Source organism: Chinchilla lanigera, unplaced genomic scaffold (assembly GCF_000276665.1).
Source record: "Chinchilla lanigera isolate Chin_1 unplaced genomic scaffold, ChiLan1.0 scaffold00093, whole genome shotgun sequence".
Lineage (NCBI taxonomy): Eukaryota > Metazoa > Chordata > Mammalia > Rodentia > Chinchillidae > Chinchilla > Chinchilla lanigera.
In genome coordinates this window covers 352,406-369,284 of record NW_004955494.1, presented here as the reverse complement: position 1 = coordinate 369,284, position 16,879 = coordinate 352,406, and the positions used below count along the sequence as shown (strand labels likewise).

The window sequence follows — 16,879 nt, the reverse complement described above, 5'->3', positions numbered from 1 at the left end:
TATCAATACACGGTAACAAACGAGAAGCCAGGCCACCCACCACAATCTTGTCTTGAGACCACTGCTGAAGCAGGGTGGGATGACCAGGAACACCGCCAGCCTCCCAGAAGAGCGCCCTCTAGTACAAGAAGCTCCCTCTGGCCCCAGCCGACCAACTCTGAAACAGTGAGAAGTCCAGCCCCAAAGGTCTCCTTGAAGTAACTGCAATAGGCGGGGCAGGAGGGGCGGGAGGGGCCCGGGGAGGGGCCGCGGTTTTCCGCGGGAATCCTCAGCCAATGAGATTCTTATGTAGGCGGGGTCTTATTCTTTCCCCGCCTCTTCCACTTCCGTTTCTCCGGCGTCTGCTCTCTCCCCATTGGACAGCACTGCCCCGGCGACATCTCTGCGCTTGCGCACACACCGACGGCGACGGGGGCGACACCTGCCTGGTGTCGGGGAGGCACTAGGAGTAGTAGTGCGCAGGCGCGGGGTGCGCCGGAGGCGGGGGTGGGGGTGTGGGATGCGGAGGAAGCCGGGTGGCGGGGCTGCGGGTTTGTTTGTGTTGTGGGCGGTCCGCGCACAGCCCGGGAAAGGCGGGGAATGGCGGCGCCGAGCGCGGCGTCCCGGCCCGCCGTGCAACAAAAGGGGCTAATGGCTGCCGACCGGAGGCGCAGGTGAGTGGGGGAGGCCCCCAGGGGGGCGCACAGTGAGGCCCAGGAAAAAGGGACGCCGTCCCAGGCATGCAACCCTGCAGTCCCCTCCGCGGAGCCTTTGGAAGGGGCCGCGTCCGCGCTCCCTGCCAAGGGCGTGCGATCCTGCAGCCCCCGGGGCGCCCCCGGAGCCTCGCTTCGCGCACGGGTGTACGGGCTGGGCTCTCGGCCTTCTGCCCCGGGAACGAGAGTGCCAGCCTCCCTTTGTCTCTCCCACGGGGCTCTGCCTCAGAGTAGCTCTGTCCGGTCCTGCTCGATCGCAGCTTCTCCTGGAGACTCTCCATCCTGACCTGTGCTTTCCTTAGAGACTGGAGTCTGACCCCTTAAAAACCGATGAGACCTGCAGACTTAGTGTTCGGCCTGGTGTGCGTTTGATTCGGGTTGCCTGTATCGTGACCTGCGTATAATGACAGTATTTATTCAGAGGGTTCAGCACAGGCTGTGGAAGTTGAGTACTTTCAAAGGACTAGTAGCTTCCTATAGTTCCGAGTGGGCCCCAGGTCCTCTTGGTCCCCTTTCGAGGCACACACACCAAGGAGGACTTATTTTAATAAGCGGTGTTCCAGACCCAGGAGATTAACTTAGGACTTTGAAGAAGAATCCTTCAGAAGGACACAGAATCTTTAGAACCCCCTTGGTCACCCTTTTCTCCGCCCGTCACCACTTCCAAGGGCGTGCTGAAATTAGCAGTGATTGCAAACTTTCGGAAAGTGCACAGTTAGGACTCACCCAGTGGTACTGACGACGTGGAGGAAGGAGCAGGTGCACAGAGAGCACTGATGCTTCAGGTGAAAAGTCACGAGTTGTTGGATGAAAATTCAAGGCTGGAATTTTGGAGAGCGTTCAGAACTAGGAGTCAGTGAGTTACGGGTGTGGACGAGATTGCTTAGAAAAAGATGCTTTGTGGGAGAGTTTTAATGCCCTAGCAGCATTTGAGGAAGGTCCAAAGTCCTCTAAAGGAAACAGCAGTGTAGTAGGCAGAGAGAGGGCCTGGACAGGATGAAGGATAATGTGAAGGCTAATGGAAGAGAAAGCTTTAGGGAGTAAATGTTTACTAAACAAAGACATCTGCTCCATTTTTCGTTGCATCTCCTAAGGAAATAGCCAGCAACCAACAACATTCTTAGCTTTTGTTTTTGCAGAATTTATGTATGTCTGCATTGTTACTGTTCTGGTGTGTTTTAAGGTAATTCTTAAACGAGGTGTTTGATTTGTGTAGATTCTGTTGTTGCAGTAGGTTTTAGTGAAGGTTTGGAGAAGCAGGTATATTCTCAGTACCTCTTCTGCCTTAGGATCCCATTCGCTGTCTTGGGCATCTGAGTTTCCCCTTCCTTTTCATCTAACTATAAACCTCTAGGCCAAGAACATCTTTATGCAGAGTACATCCATTCTGGATGCGTGGTATTTCACTGATTTCCTTCCACATTTTATCGTCTTTAAAATCAAGTTGCATTTTTAAATAGGTTTTAAGCTAGAAAGTGAAACAGCAGGTGATAGAGTGCGGAAAGGATGTTTCTATCTGGCTGAGGAAATGCCTTGAGAATTTGACAGGAAAGATACATATTTCATACTTTTCTTTTAAAAGAAATTCTTAATTTAAAATGAGTGAGGCCACTACTAGGAAGGAAGCTGAGATGGGAAAAGAGGATTAAAATAGTGTAACTTTCCTTTTTCACTGCCATCGGGACCTTAACGCCATACGTTTGAACGCTAAAGCTGGAGAGCTCTTGATTTATATAAATTAGGCACCTAGATGGTGCATAGTGAAAATGAGCCTCTTTTAGTTCATAAATACAAGCTAATCTTTTTCTAAGCCAGTAGTTTAAAGAAATCTTAAAACTGACAATAGCCCTAGTCAAGCAAATTACCAAAATAATTTGCACGGTGATTCCAAATTGTGTTTTTTTTCAAGTTGTGTTGATTGTGTCCATCATTGGTATTTTTATGACTTTTCTGTCATACTTTCTACTTACCCACATCTTAGAGGATTCTGGTTTCTAGTGTCATTTTGTGATAGAAATTTAAGTTTGAGAAAACAGTTCGCCGAAGTAATGTGGAGAGAGAGTATACCTGTTTAACCTGGCCATTGTTCATTCCTCATCTAAGAACATTGTAAACTTAAATTAGTTTTAGATGACTAATTTAAAACACATTGTGGAATTATTCTCTTAAAATTGGTCTGTCAGAGGAATGCTCCTTGACTGGGTGTCTGTATGTTATTTTGATTGCGATAGATACTTCCCTCATTTAGTCTGACCATTCATCTCAGATGGTCCCAGTTAAATATACTCCACAAAGAATTGCACATTGTTTCCTTAAGATCATGTTACTGCTTAGTACATCTTTGAATTTAACCAGACTCAATAAAATAGGCTTGCCAGGCATGGTGGCGCACTCCTGTAATCCCAGCACTTGGGAGGCTGAGGCAGGAGGATCCTTGCGAGTTGGAGACCAGCCTGGGCTACAAAGTGAGCTCAAGCCCAGTCTGAACTCCATAGCGAGACCCTGTCTCAAAAAGACCAAAAAAATAATAAAATAAAATAAAAAATAAATTAAAATAAAATAGGCTTGATCTTGGTTGTTGTAAACCCTAATTGTTTTGTTCTTATCCACACCTCTTCTGCTGACCCTTACTTGACAGCCTTTTCATTTCCCCTCTTACTATAGGATAGTGGGAGCGTGTGGCATGCATCCTGACCACCAGGAAACTCTAAAAAGGAACCGAGTGGTGCTGGCCAAGCAGCTGTTGCTGAGCGAGCTGTTAGAACATCTCCTGGAGAAGGACATCATTACTTTGGAAATGAGAGAGCTCATCCAGGTATGTGGAGGCAAAAGAAAGGGTGAGGCCAGAAGATAAATTGGAACAGCAGATGATAGAGTGTGAAAGGGTGTTATGTCTTACTGGGGAAACGCCTCAGGAATTTGACAGGAAATATACATATTTCAAGATTAACGGGAGCTTTATATACTTTGCTTTTCAAAGGAATTCTTCACTTAAAATGAGTGAGGACCCTATTAGGAAGGAAGCTCATATGGAAAAATAGGAGTAGAACTAGATTAAGTAAATGTGATGCCATGTTTTGTTCCTCTGTCTTAGGCCAAAGTGGGTAGTTTCAGCCAGAATGTGGAACTCCTCAACTTGTTGCCCAAGAGGGGCCCTGAGGCTTTTGATGCTTTTTGTGCAGCGCTAAGAGAGACCAAGCAGGGTCACCTAGAAGATTTGTTGCTCACAACTCTCTCTGGTCTTCAGCATGTACTCCCACAGGTACGAACCCACAGGTAGACATGTAGGGTCCTGGGAAAGATTAATCTGGCTGGTAAGAACTTCCGTGGGGCAGGGTAAGGAGGAGGTTTTTATTTGGACTGGACCATCTCCTTAAGGTGTGTCACGATGTGTCCTGATTTCTTACAGTTGAGCTGTGACTATGACATGAGTCTCCCTTTCCCAGTGTGTGAGTCCTGTTCTCCTCACAAGCAGCTCCGCCTGTCGTCAGGTGAGAATTGATGGGAAAAGAAAGGGACCTCACAGATTGATGTCTCTAGTTTTGACTGGTATCTGGCTTCTCCCTTATAGGAAACATAGTTCATGTTGGGCATGGTTTCTTAGTGTACTCATTAGGGCCTAGGAGGAGAGTTTAAATAAGGAATTTATGTAAGGCATTAGTTGGGCCCTTTTCCCTCCCGTTACAGGTAACATTCTTCAGGGTAATTGGTCCTACTTAAAATGGTAGGAAACTCCTACACATGATCAGCCATCGTGCCTTGAAAGCTGAATGAGAAAAGGCTACATTGAGGGCCATCAGCCTGCTGACTGGTAACCTACTGATAAGAATCAGGATTTTATCCAGATAGCCCTTCCTTTCGGTCATTCAGTGAGTTGAGCACCTACAACACACAAGCCAAGTGCAAAGGACCCAGTGTAGGCTAAATCTAGCAGGGTCTCTTGGTGAAGCTTACAGATCAGAAAGTAAGTGGGGGCACAGATTTATCAAGACCAATTCAGAGGGTGCCCTAGAGTTACAGTGACGTGCCGGAGTGGGTGCTTGAGTTGTCTACCAGTGTTCTGGCTTTCTCTTACTGCAGATGTGGTGGAACACTCCCTCGATAATGGCGATGGCCCTCCCTGCCTCCAGGTGAAGCCTTGTACCCCTGAGTTTTATCAGACACACCACCAGCAGGTGAGTTTGCATCATAGCAAGAATTGGGCAAAGAGATACATATTGTGGGACATCTCAACCTAGTTCGTCTATGCTTACTTCCCACCTTGTCAGACAGTCCTTGCTGATTGTGAGATCTGTGAGCATTTCTCTGTTTTCACCTGATGAGGTTAAGAAGATCACAGTATGGTGTGTTTGTTCTTTTGGAAGTGGCTCGTCCAGCAGGGTCATCACGGTTTGCTTTATCAAGAAGCTCTAACGGGCCTCCCTTCCCCAGGCCTACAGGTTGCAGTCCCGGCCTCGAGGCCTGGCACTGGTGCTGAGCAATGTCCACTTCACCGGAGAGAAAGACCTGGAATTGCGCTCTGGAGGGGAGGTGGACTATAGCACCCTTGTCGCCCTCTTCAAGCTTTTGGGCTATGATGTCCATGTCCTGCACGACCAGACTGCACAGGTACCTCGGGCTGGAAAGACTGCCGTGTAAACCAGCGGGTGGGGCTACACTCTGAGGCCAGATGCAGCCGCTGCTCCTTTGCTTTCCAAGTGTCTTACAAGTTACTGGCCTTATGTTCTCTATTGTGCTTCTCACCTTGTGCGATCTAGTGAAAAGGAATTAGGGCCAGCTAGCTGTTAAAATGTTTGACATCTGGTGGTAGCTGTGCTTTCAGGGAGTAATAATAATCCAGGGTTAAGTTCTGGCTTTTGCTTGTTGAGAAACTTGATTCCCGATCCCTCAGGAAGTGATGAAACGGTAACATTCATGCTAACCGACTCACAGAAGATATTTATAAACCAGGACTGCACAGGATATTTATTTCCTGGTTGCTGTTGCTACTTAGAGCCCAATTATTGTTTCGGTGATTAACTTGGCAGAGAAGATTCCTTCAAATAGAAGTTTATAAATACTACTGAGTGACCATCTAATGGGTTGACATGGGGAAATCCCTTCTTCTTACCAGTTGTATGGCCCATAAGTCCTACCTTAGGATAGATTGCCTCTGGACTAGATTCTTACAAGTATTAAACACTTTCATTATGGGTTATTTAGTCCTTGTTAACCTGAATTACTGAGCTACACTGTTGACTTTGTTATATTTAATATTCTTAGTCTGTATGTAAATTTATTAACGCTTGATTCTGTAACACTAATCATTTCTTGTGTTTGGCGTTGTCAGTGGTGAAATTAAAATTTCTAGAAGATTCACGTGGACCTGTTGAGATAGAGGATCTTGATTTTGTGTTCAGCGTGTGCTGTATGATTTTCATTGTTTTCTCAGCTCTCCCACTTTTATGAGAACTGCATGTTTGCCTCGCATTGGGTACAGCCAGGTTCATCATAAGGTGCCTGGTTGTTATCTTTTACATACCATTTTCGCCAGCTTCCCATAGCAATGTAGTAAACCCACCCTTGCTTTAAAGCCATGGCCAGAACAGTATCTCTGGTTATCAAGTAATGAAGTGGGTTATGCACTTTCCTGAGGCATCTGCTGGGTGTGAGTGGAACAGAAGTAGCTTATCCCCTACAATTGCTATATACCTTAGTTACTTTCCTCCTTGCTGCAGCAAAATACCCAACACCCAAAGTGAAAGGAAGAAAGCTTTACAGTACTTCAGCTCACAATTTGGAGAAGTTTCACTCCAGAGTTGCCTGGCTCTGAGGCAGGGTGGCATGGCAGAGGGCCACTGTAGAGGAGAAATAGTCTACGGCAGAGAGCAGTCGGCAAAAACAGGCAACAAGCCACCATCGCAGCTTCTCTCTGTGCCATTTTATATTCTGTCTGGGCTACTCGGCTTAGGGCAGGTAGCACTCACACCTAGAACTATGCCAAACCAGTCAGTGGGCTAATTTAGTAATCATACACCCTTAATCCCTGTATCACACTCTAGATCCACCCACCTCTGAAAAAGCCCCACCTGTGAGCGCATGAGAGCTTAGGGGAAATATAAGCCATAACAGCTACAGAAAAAAGGAATGTGTTAGAAGATCGCTTAACAAAACGTATGCTATGCGTGTCTTCCTAGAGATTTTGATCTAGCCATTCCCTCCCTTTATAAGAGATCTATTATATCATGATATTCAGAATTATGTGCAGTTGATAAAGGCATGCCTGATAATTAAAGATACCATACTGAGTCACCAAGTCAGCTGTGTATAGACTCCTGTTTTGTGAGCCATTCTGTAGATTTGATGAATCCATGAGCTCAGTTCATCAATGCTCTTTCCATTTATGGTAAACCAAATAACTGCACATTTAAGGTCATATTAATTTCTAGTCTCTTCTTACATTTTTCTGTAATTACAGTTGCAATAAATTGAAATTTTGAGCATCTTGTATGGGAACTATGTTAGCTATCAGAAACTTTTAAAAAGTGGGCCTTGGCTTCTAGGGATCACATATTGATGAGGGAGTGTTGAATGTCAGCAGAAGGGAAACGTGACTCCTTATATTCCCAAGGACCAGGTGAGATGAGAGACAGAGGCTTCCGTAAGAGCTCAGAGGAAGCACTGCCTGGGTCACTGTGGTCAGCAGGGTAAATGGAGCTGTGAGACTTACAGTTGCTGCTGAAGTAGAGCAGAGTGGCAAAGGCTTCCCAGGTGGGGAAAACAGTACGTAAGCAAGAGCTGTGTGTGCCGTAAACCAGGCAGTTGCTGTGAGTGCTGTAACTCGGTACACTGAGCTCTGCACAGAGTGCTGTCTTCCAGAACCAAATAAATCTAAGATGTGCTTTTTTCCTTCTCAAGCATGTTGGACTTGAGAGATCAATCTCATTTGGATATAAGAAGTAGTGGGCCATGCATGGTGGCGCACACCTGTAATCCCAGCACTCAGGAGGCTGAGGCAGGGTGATCGGTGCAGCCTGGACTATGTAGCATGACCCTGTCTCAAAAAAAAAAAAAAATGTGTAATCCTGGATCCTCCTCTTCTGTTGGTAACACTGATAGCAGCACTGCTTTTGGACTTTGTTGCCTTCTGTTGACTGAACTAATAATCCCACTGAGTTTGAGTACTCAAGGGTAGATTCCTAAGTATATCTGTAATTCTTACTATATTTGGGCAAAGTTTAACTTTACCTATGTGTACCAAGGCCACAGGATAAGTGTAATCATATACTGCAAACGCTTACTGATAAAATTGTTCAAATTTAAAATATTTTGAGTCCTGAGAAACATGGATAGTTATGAGTCTCTTCAAATTGTATGTTCTATGAACAGATGAATTTTGGCTACTCTTTATTACTTTTAAGATTTCTATTACAGTTGGCTTTGGTTTACTCAGGAAGTATACATACATTTGCAAAAGAAATCCATTTCTCTATTTCTAGTTAAATTGTAGTCTTGCACATCTTTCATGTGCTTATATGTCAGTTATCTGCAGAGTAACTTTAAAATACTGGAATCAGTTGGAAAATTGGTTAAAAATAGGTTTTGTAGCCCAAGAGTTCATATTTCTCGTAAGTTCCTAAGTGGTGCAGCTGTGGTTGCTTTAGGGACCAGCTTCTGAAAACAGTGTGAGTACAGGTATGCTTTTTACTGGGAGAGGGTAAATCTTAAGTGTATGTGTGCTGTTCTGCCTAGGTGCCATGTTCACCTTCGTTGGCCTCTGTTGGATGAACCGAATTCTTAAGGTGGTGGTATTGTGAGCGCTAACGTAGTACAGGAGAAGTGAAATTAAGTTGGGCTGCAACGTTGGTCATTAATAGTTTTCTTTGGAAAAAATGAAAACACATTATGGTTACTATATTAGACATGCATATTATAATGACAGTTCTTTGTAGGACGTCTGAGATGCAGTGGTTAAGTAATTTCAGTGCAAAATCTCAATCTTCAAAAAGTAAGGGAAAATTTACATGTAATTATTTTCTTACTAAGTGGAAATTGAGACCTTGAAGGGCTGAACTCCTTTTTCCAGTTTATAGGCCCAGGGCTCAAACCTAGATGGGTCTGATCCATAACCTGTGTGTGTAATCTGCCCTGAATGGCCTGGCCCACCATTGTGCTCTCCTTGAGCAAAGCGTTTCATATACATGCCATTGTCTCTTGAGTACTTAGCACCCCAGTACTGCTATTCTCTGCTATCAGAGCTCTTCCCCCTCTTCCCCAAGAAAGACTGGTTGGTGACCAGGGAATCAGAGTTGATTAGCTGGGTTATTTCCATTAGTAACTTAGTTTAATCTTGTTCTGAAGTTACTTTGATGAGTCTGTGAATCCGTACTCAGAATTCTGTCTGAAGTCAGGCACGTTTTTCTGGTGAATGCAGATCTCTTTAGCCTCTGGAAGGTTCTCTGACTTCTCTTGTCATTGACCACACAAGTATAGCAGTGCCTCAGTTCACGCGCTTTTAATTCTTTTCCATAATTGTGGTCATGAACCAAATTAAATTCAATGGTTAGGTTCAGTGTTGTGCTTGTGGAGAAATTCGATGTGGTTTGCAGCCAGAATTGTGGAAAGAATTAAGTTTGTGGACTGGAGTACCACTGAGTACCAAAAGTATCCCTGTTCTCATAGTTTCAGTTGTGAAACAGAAACCAGAGACCAGTGCTTACACTGGCATTGAGTGCAGTGGTCAACGCTGAAAGGTGTTTTCTTCTAGGAAATGCAAGAGAAACTCCAGAGTTTTGCGCAGTTACCGGCACACCGGGCCACAGACTCCTGCGTCGTGGTGCTCCTCTCGCACGGTGTGGAGGGCAGCGTCTACGGTGTGGATGGCAAACTACTGCAGGTGCGTGTCCTGCCGTGGAAACTGACGCGGCTGCTCCGTTTCCCTGGCCTGTCTTCCCACGGATGACTGCTGTTGTTCGGATAGGACTGCTGAGGTCTCACTCACCTCAGCCTCCCTTCTTTATTTCTTTCTGGCAGCTCCAAGAGATTTTTCGGCTTTTTGACAATGCCAACTGCCCGAGCCTACAGAACAAGCCAAAGATGTTCTTCATCCAGGCCTGCCGTGGAGGTGAGTGCCGTGGCAGACCAGCAGCTGGATGATGGCTCCAGGACAGCCCCCACCAGCTCTCACTTTGCTGTTTGCTCCTCTCAGGTGCTATCGGACCCCTTGGGCACCTCCTTCTGTTCCCTGCTGCCACCGCCTCTCTTGCTCTGTAAGTGTCTCCCGATGCATGGGGTGTGCTGGGACTTGGGCAGCCCACGGCTCTCAGGCTCGTCAGCTCTCTGTGCACCGCCACGCCCTGCTCTCAGGACTCTCTTGTCAGTGTCTTTGCCTTTTGCTGAGTACTTGGACTCTGCTGTACTTATCAACGCAGATGCACTTTTTTGTTGTTATTCATTCTGGTTAAGGATTTTTCTGTTTGTCTCTTTCCTGTTTGTTCCACTCCCTGTCTCTTTTCTCCTGTTCTTCCTCCTCCCTTCTTCCCCGTTTCCACTTTCTCTTTAGGCTTCTCCATTCACGTAGCTTCCACTCTTGCCGCTTTTCTTTTCCGTTCATGGACCTCACAGGATAGCAGTACAGAACCCATGTCAGCCCTGGAGTCCTTGCTGAGCTGCTTCTGTCCCTCCTCTTTCTTGCATGTGGTCTGCAGTTGTTCTGCCCCTGTGAGAGCCAGGCCTGTGTGACAAGGCTCAGAAGATACACAAGCTGCTTCTCATCCTGGAGTAAAACACTAGTAATTAAGCGTTCTAAATTTGGAGTCAAACTCTGACTGCACTCCTTACTAATTATATGAAGTTAGGAGGGTTACTTGACATCCCTCACCCCGGTTCCCTTCATGAGAAATGTAGATTGTCTCTGTACTGACTTGATAAGGTTGTTAGGATGATTAAAGGGAGTTGTGCATATGAGAGCTTGTCTAGCACGGTGTCTGAGTAATGGCAAACTCCCAAGGAAAGCCGGCTGTGGCTGTTACAATATGATTGGTGTCCTCACGGGGCTTATAGTTTGGGTTCAAGTTCACTTTCTCCAAACATTCAAATGATTTTTTTAACCTATTGTGTGATAGCTAACATTTTTCTCAACTGATATAATCAAGGCATGTGACACAACATGACAAGACCATGGTAGGTAGTACCACAAAAGCAAAAAAAATATAGCTTATCTAAGAAGCCTGTGAGATTACTCAGGAAAGCAAAGCAAGTGTACATGATGTAGCTTGAGACCTGTTCTCAAACAAGGAAATTAGTGAGATGGAAACTGTACTTAGGAAGGAGGATGCAGTAAGTGTAGATGATTATAAGTGAGATTAGTTCCAAGAGACCCTGGAAAGGGGAAGGCTTCACTTGGACCCAGGACATACGATTTACAGCAGTGTGGGGAGATAGTGTTTCCCCAGAGAAGGAGCAGAGCAGCCTCACAGGCACACAAGGACTCAAAGTGTATGTTGTGCCCCTCGTCCCTTCCCACCCCTGTGCTTGGATTTAATTAAAAAGCCGAGCATCTGTGTATGTAGTGAAATGTCACTGATCACAGGAAGTAGATCCAGCTAATTACAAACACTTAGTCACAGCTGAGATTTGGCCTTCAAAAGATAATAGTACAGTGATGTTGAGAGCTTCAGTAAGAAATAATTTGATGATCCCCCTCTGCGCGCCCCGCAGCAAGGTGACCAGGGAAGGATTAGCCGGGAGATGCACTAAGGAAAGAGCATGTGAGGAGCAGGAACTTAGTTTTCCATTCTCTGCTGTCTTTCCAAAGCCAGAGCACTTCCTGACCCACGGTGACACCCATATACATTGAATGAATGGGTGGAAATTTATCTGCTCCAGAAATCATAATTAATATAGAAAACAGATGAGAGTGTTGTAAAGAGAGAACTATGTATTGAACAGTAAAAGAGCAGTACTGTTTATTGAGTAATAGATCTGCAGTATGAAAACAAGAGAAGTTTCTTACCTCTTGAATTACTTAGCTTGACCTATTTCCCTTAACAGTCATTACCAGCAGAATAAAGACATTAGTGGTCATCTTCTTCTGAATTCAGAGATACATATAGTACTGGACCTGAAGGGGAGAAATTGCCCTCTTCTAGAGTAATCTGAATCTTTTGTTCTGCCTTTCCAAGTTTGTGAGATGACCAGTAGTAGCCCATTATTCCTTTGAGGGTTTGAGTTCACCAGTCTTCCTACTGTATTTGCTGTACTTAACATCTGAGCCAAGTACCACCCATGACCCGGCTAATTGACTTCTAAACTGGAGGGCAACCTTGATAAGGGCAGTGACTTTCTTCACTGTGTCCCTAGGGCTTAGAGATATAATACCATACCACATGGCAGTTGCTCAGTAAATTTTTACTAAAGCAACAAATCCTGGTCCTTTTCCCCACAATTCTTAAGTATTACCGTCCTTGCTAGGCTCCCTGGAATGCTGGGTGGAGAATACTCTTACCTTGGCTGTGTTGACCTGCGCATCCTCCCTGTCTCCCTTTCCTACCAACAGCATCACAGCCTATCTCCACAGTAAAAGAGCAACAGCCAGAGTAAGCATCTGTCTTGAGATAGGAAAGGCCTGAGTCAGTAGTCTGGCAACATGCTCGGGATATGCTGAGAGACTGTCACTGAAATTGCATAGCGCTGTTCTAAGTTCCTCCCTTTAGACTTCTCTCCAGTTTTGGCTGCCTGCTATAACTTGTCTTCTGAAATAAGTAAGTAGTAAATGCTTCCAGAATACCAAAACCAGCTGGGCGTGGTGGCACATGCTTGTAATCCCAGCACTTGGGAGGCTGAGGCTGGAGGATTGCCGTGTGTTCAAGGCCAATAAAATGAGACCCTGTCTCGAAACAGAACAAACAAAAATAGCACAGCCACCTTAGAAACTGATGATGCTTAGTTTTATGGTTTTCTTTTTTCAGCTGATAACTTAGTTTGCAGTTCCAAGTTTTATATGGCATACATGTTTTGACAACCATGTAGCAACCACAGTTTTGGCTTACTGCTTTTTTGCTTACGTAATAAAACTGAATGTAAGTATTTTATTGTGTACTGAAATAAAACCAATTAAAAAAAAAAACTCAGATACTTCAGGTGTTTTGCTAACTGAACAAGTGAATCATAGATCTACATGAGTTTTAGTTCTGTTTACAAAGACTGTTTGCCTTGGCTGTTTTTTAAGCAGAATGGGAAATGTTCCAACCATGTATATGCGCATGTGCTTGAGCGTGGTGCCTGGCCTCGTAGGCGCCCCTGAGTAATGGATGCATGCTAGGAAAATAATGATTTCTTTTCTTTCATTCATCAGCTGTAGGTTGGAGGCTACAGCTGCAAGTGGCTCTTTGCAGTCAAGGTTATAGCAAACTTGGCCGTGCTTATGGCAAGCCCATGAGAAGTGGGAGGAAGTAATGTGTTTCTCCCTTCTGTGTGCCTTTCTACAGATGAGACTGATCGTGGGGTTGACCAGCTAGATGGAAAAAACCACGCCGGTTCCCCTGGGTGCGAAGAGAGTGACGCTGGTAAAGAGGAGTTGCTGAAGATGAGATTGCCCACCCAGTCCGACATGATATGTGGCTATGCCTGCCTGAAAGGTATTTGGAGTTCCAAAATAGTCATCTAGAAGACTATATTGCCCTAGACGTGGGTTTGTGGTGCCGGGCTCTCGTGACTGGGAAGGCCCAAAGTGTGGTGGAAGCCCAGCTGTGTGAGGGTTCCCTGTGACCTTCCCGCTTCCGATTGCAGGAACAGCTGCCATGCGCAACACCAAGCGGGGCTCCTGGTACATCGAGGCGCTCGCTCAGGTGTTCTCCGAGAGGGCTTGTGACATGCATGTGGCTGACATGCTAGTTAAGGTAGGTCAGCTCTGGCTGGCTCCTGTGCATCTCCGCAGTGTTCTCCCTTCTCCTTCCCTTACGCTATTTTTTATAATCTCTTTGTCCTTCCCACTGGTCTGCTATCATGGAAACTCTTCTGCCTTGCAGGTGAATGCCCTTATCAAGGAGCGTGAGGGCTACGCCCCTGGCACGGAGTTCCACCGATGCAAGGAGATGTCGGAGTACTGCAGCACTCTCTGCCGCCCCCTCTACCTGTTCCCAGGGTACCCTCCGACGTGATGCTGCCTCCCTGTTGTCCATGCTGTTGAAGATGCCTGGATCACGAGAGAATGATAGAACCTTTCGATTCAGGACACATGGTTTCTGTTCTGCCCCCTCAGGGATATGGGACTCTCCCAGGCATGTTTCCTGCGGCCATCATCTCCGCGTTTGTGAATGGGACTCTAGACCAGCCCGTCCTGTGTGAAGCACTCTCCTCTAGGGCCGGCTCTGGCTGGACTCATTGCCAGGAATGTTTCGGGTGCAGTCAAAGAACCTGGCAGGTGATGTTGTGAATGCAGTATGATCATGGGGAGAGGGCAGGGGGTTCCCCAATGTTTGTGTTATTTCCGCCCCCAGGGCTTTTGTAGGGAGCAGTTTGGTCATCACTTATGTTAGTTGAGGAGGAGATCACCTCCTTTCTGTTCTCTCTTTCATTTCCCTGACCCCATTTGTTCCCAGAGTGACGGTTGGGAAGGTGTCCCAATGTAATGTAGACGTTTCTGTTTGGCTTTGAAGAAGCAAGCATGAGTAAGATACACCCTGCTGCCGTGAGCAGCAGTGCCTGTGATTCCTGCAGGACTGCCAGCCCCACAGAAGGACAGCCTTCGCGCTTCCACCTCAGTTCCTTTGGGCCCTAGCACCCAGCCTCTGAGCAGAGCTACATCTGTGTGCCCAGCCCCGGAAGTCTTAAAGGGCTTCCTTAGTCACTCCCTGAGCTGTCCCAGAAACGAGCCCTGTGGAGAGTTGGCTGAAGGTGGGAAAGAAGGGCATGCTTCCTCGCCCTCTCACCTTTCTCCTTCCTGCAAGGTGTCCCTCTCTCCTTACTTTTCACCTTATATCTGGATTTCTAGAAGAACTTCCCACTTGTTACCGCTCTGAGTGTAATGTTCTACCGTGTCCCAGCCTTCAGCTTCAGAATCAGACCCCTTGGTTTTATGTGGTCGTAGCTCCTCTTTATCTCTGCTTCAGTGAAACCGTGCTCTTCTTTAAAGGCCTTCTGTTTCATTTCTCTTCTTATCCCACCAGTTGTGCTTTATGTAATAGCTTTTGGCTTTTAAATACAAATACAATGCCACTGTCCTGCTTGGAACTCTTGGCTTCCCTTCTACACCTTGTGGACAACAGTCCTTACCCCTGGTTCATGAAACCGGGCTTTGCCTTCCCCTCGAACCTCACTGACTTGATTTCTCTTTATGTCCCAGCCCCGGTGGCCTGGACTCAATTTCTCTGACACTCTGAGCTCTCCATGTCCACTGTTGTTGGCTGGGGAAGCGTCTTATTCTTTGTCTTGTGGAGCCCTTCCAGGCCATTTTATCTGTGGACGGTCTCCTCTCTATCACTGCATCCTGGTTAATTCCTGTATTGCACTTAACGCGATTTGTAATTACATATATGTTTATTTTACTAGATCATTTTTTCTCCCCTACTAGGCTACAGGCTTTAAGAGGGCAGAAACCTGGCTCTCTTTGCAGTGTGTACCTGGTACCTGGCACTTACTGGTCCTGCATAAATGTTTGTGAAAGGGGAAAGAAAGAAGCACCCAACCATAGCTACAATCCTTTCTGACAGAATGTCCCTTTTGACATACAGAGTTTAGTGTTTACGCTCACGTTTCTCCAAGTGTTTTGTTTTCATCCACTGGTATCTTTAGCTCCTTGAAGAAGTGTCACGTGTGAGACAGCCTCCTTCACATCTCTCAGAGTGCCTAGCAAAGTGCTAGGCCTGTAGCAGTCAAGGTGCTTGATAAGTGTTTGTTCTGCAAGCCAGATGGTTGGAAGACTTGCTGTCAAGTGCTGCCAGTATAGGATGGATGGATGTTGGTGATACAACTTCCCCACTTTCCACTGCCAAGATTTTTTTGTATAGCTATCAGGTGCCAAATAAATGTTCGTATTTGTTACTGGGGTGTGCCTAATGGCTGTGTTTCTCTGGATACTTAGTCTTCTCAAGTCCACATATCTTCATTCCCTCAGCCCCGTCATTCCTCCCTACAAGACCTACCTCTAGGTGAAAACTCCTGTCATTTTGCTGCCATGATCTCTTTTAAGCGTAGAGATACAGGCTTATCTGAGTCGTCACAACCCTATAATTTCTTACAGGTAGATGAGATGGAAGTCATGAGCAAGCAGTGCTGGTTCTGGCTTATTGGAGTAAGAGCAAGGCTGGCATACAAGGAGTAGTAGATTCCATTTCTCACATGGTCCCAGTGAGATGCAAGGTTTTCTAGGGTTGCAAAGGTGGTAAGAATTGTGGAACACCTGGGAATGTAGCTCAGCAGCACAAGTGCCTGCCTGGCAAGTGCAAGGTCCTGAGTTCGAATCCCAGTACCAAAAAAATAATAATTCTAGAGCGGTATGGATATAGCAGTTCCATTCTAGGCAATGGAAACTTGAATTGGGCCGGGCTTCGAGCCTGGGGAAGCAAGTACGCAGGTTCAGTTGAGCTACAAAGGTTTAGCAAGAGATGGGAAATTCTGTAGAAGCGTTTGTGTAAGAAAGACCTGCAACTCCGGGGAGGGTGCTTAGAATACAGAGGAGGGGGTGGCTGTCTAGGAAGAGCAAAAGGCCATTGAATGCAGCTGAAGGACATCACCAGATGGAGGGGAAGTCAGTGCAGAAAAATGTCGAGGCCAAAGGGACATGAAAAATGGACTGAAACCGGTTGATTCACCAAAGCAACCAGCTGCAAGGGTTACAAAAATCTACGAGAGGTCATGATGGGAATCCATAGGAATAAGTACCCATTTTCAGGATGGGAAAGCTTTTTGAAGGTGTGCTATGTCTGGGAAATACGGAACTGTGTCTGAGCTGGAGTCAGTCCTCCCCCGCAACCCCCACCCTTGAGTAGGGTGTCAGGTTGAATTTCACAGCTCTCTTCCCTCCCCCACTTACCTCTGCCAGGGGATTCTCTTCTAAAATTATCCCCCTGTGAGCCAGGGGCTGCCCTCTGCTGCCTTTCCCCATCCTGTTTTCTCAGATGGGAAAAGGAAAACAGGAAGAGATGAAATGAATGGTATTATAAAGGGGAGGGGCAGGAGGTGTTTAAAGACAGGACAGACAATAATAG

The 16,879-nt window shown here is 46.1% G+C and overlaps 1 protein-coding gene across 3 annotated transcripts; it reads left to right on the top strand.

The window, feature by feature from the left end:
• The first annotated feature begins 77 nt into the window (after positions 1–77).
• On the top strand, positions 78–15,713 carry Casp2 (caspase 2, apoptosis-related cysteine peptidase). 3 transcript variants are annotated; one of them, XM_013505017.1, is made up of 11 exons: positions 78–186; positions 3,357–3,507; positions 3,787–3,954; positions 4,102–4,183; positions 4,773–4,867; positions 5,124–5,300; positions 9,439–9,567; positions 9,705–9,795; positions 13,160–13,309; positions 13,461–13,570; positions 13,700–15,713. In XM_013505017.1, exons 2-11 carry the CDS (start codon positions 3,376–3,378, stop codon positions 13,829–13,831), a joined length of 1,266 nt encoding a protein of 421 aa, XP_013360471.1. In that variant the 5' UTR covers positions 78–186; positions 3,357–3,375; the 3' UTR covers positions 13,832–15,713. The 3 variants fall into 3 exon arrangements, with proteins under 3 accessions (XP_013360471.1, XP_013360472.1, XP_005405428.1); XM_005405371.2 differs by lacking the exon at positions 78–186 and adding an exon at positions 412–653; XM_013505018.1 differs by lacking the exons at positions 78–186; positions 13,461–13,570; positions 13,700–15,713 and adding exons at positions 404–653; positions 9,880–9,940 and having other exon boundaries at positions 13,160–13,241.
• The last annotated feature ends 1,166 nt before the right edge of the window (positions 15,714–16,879 follow it).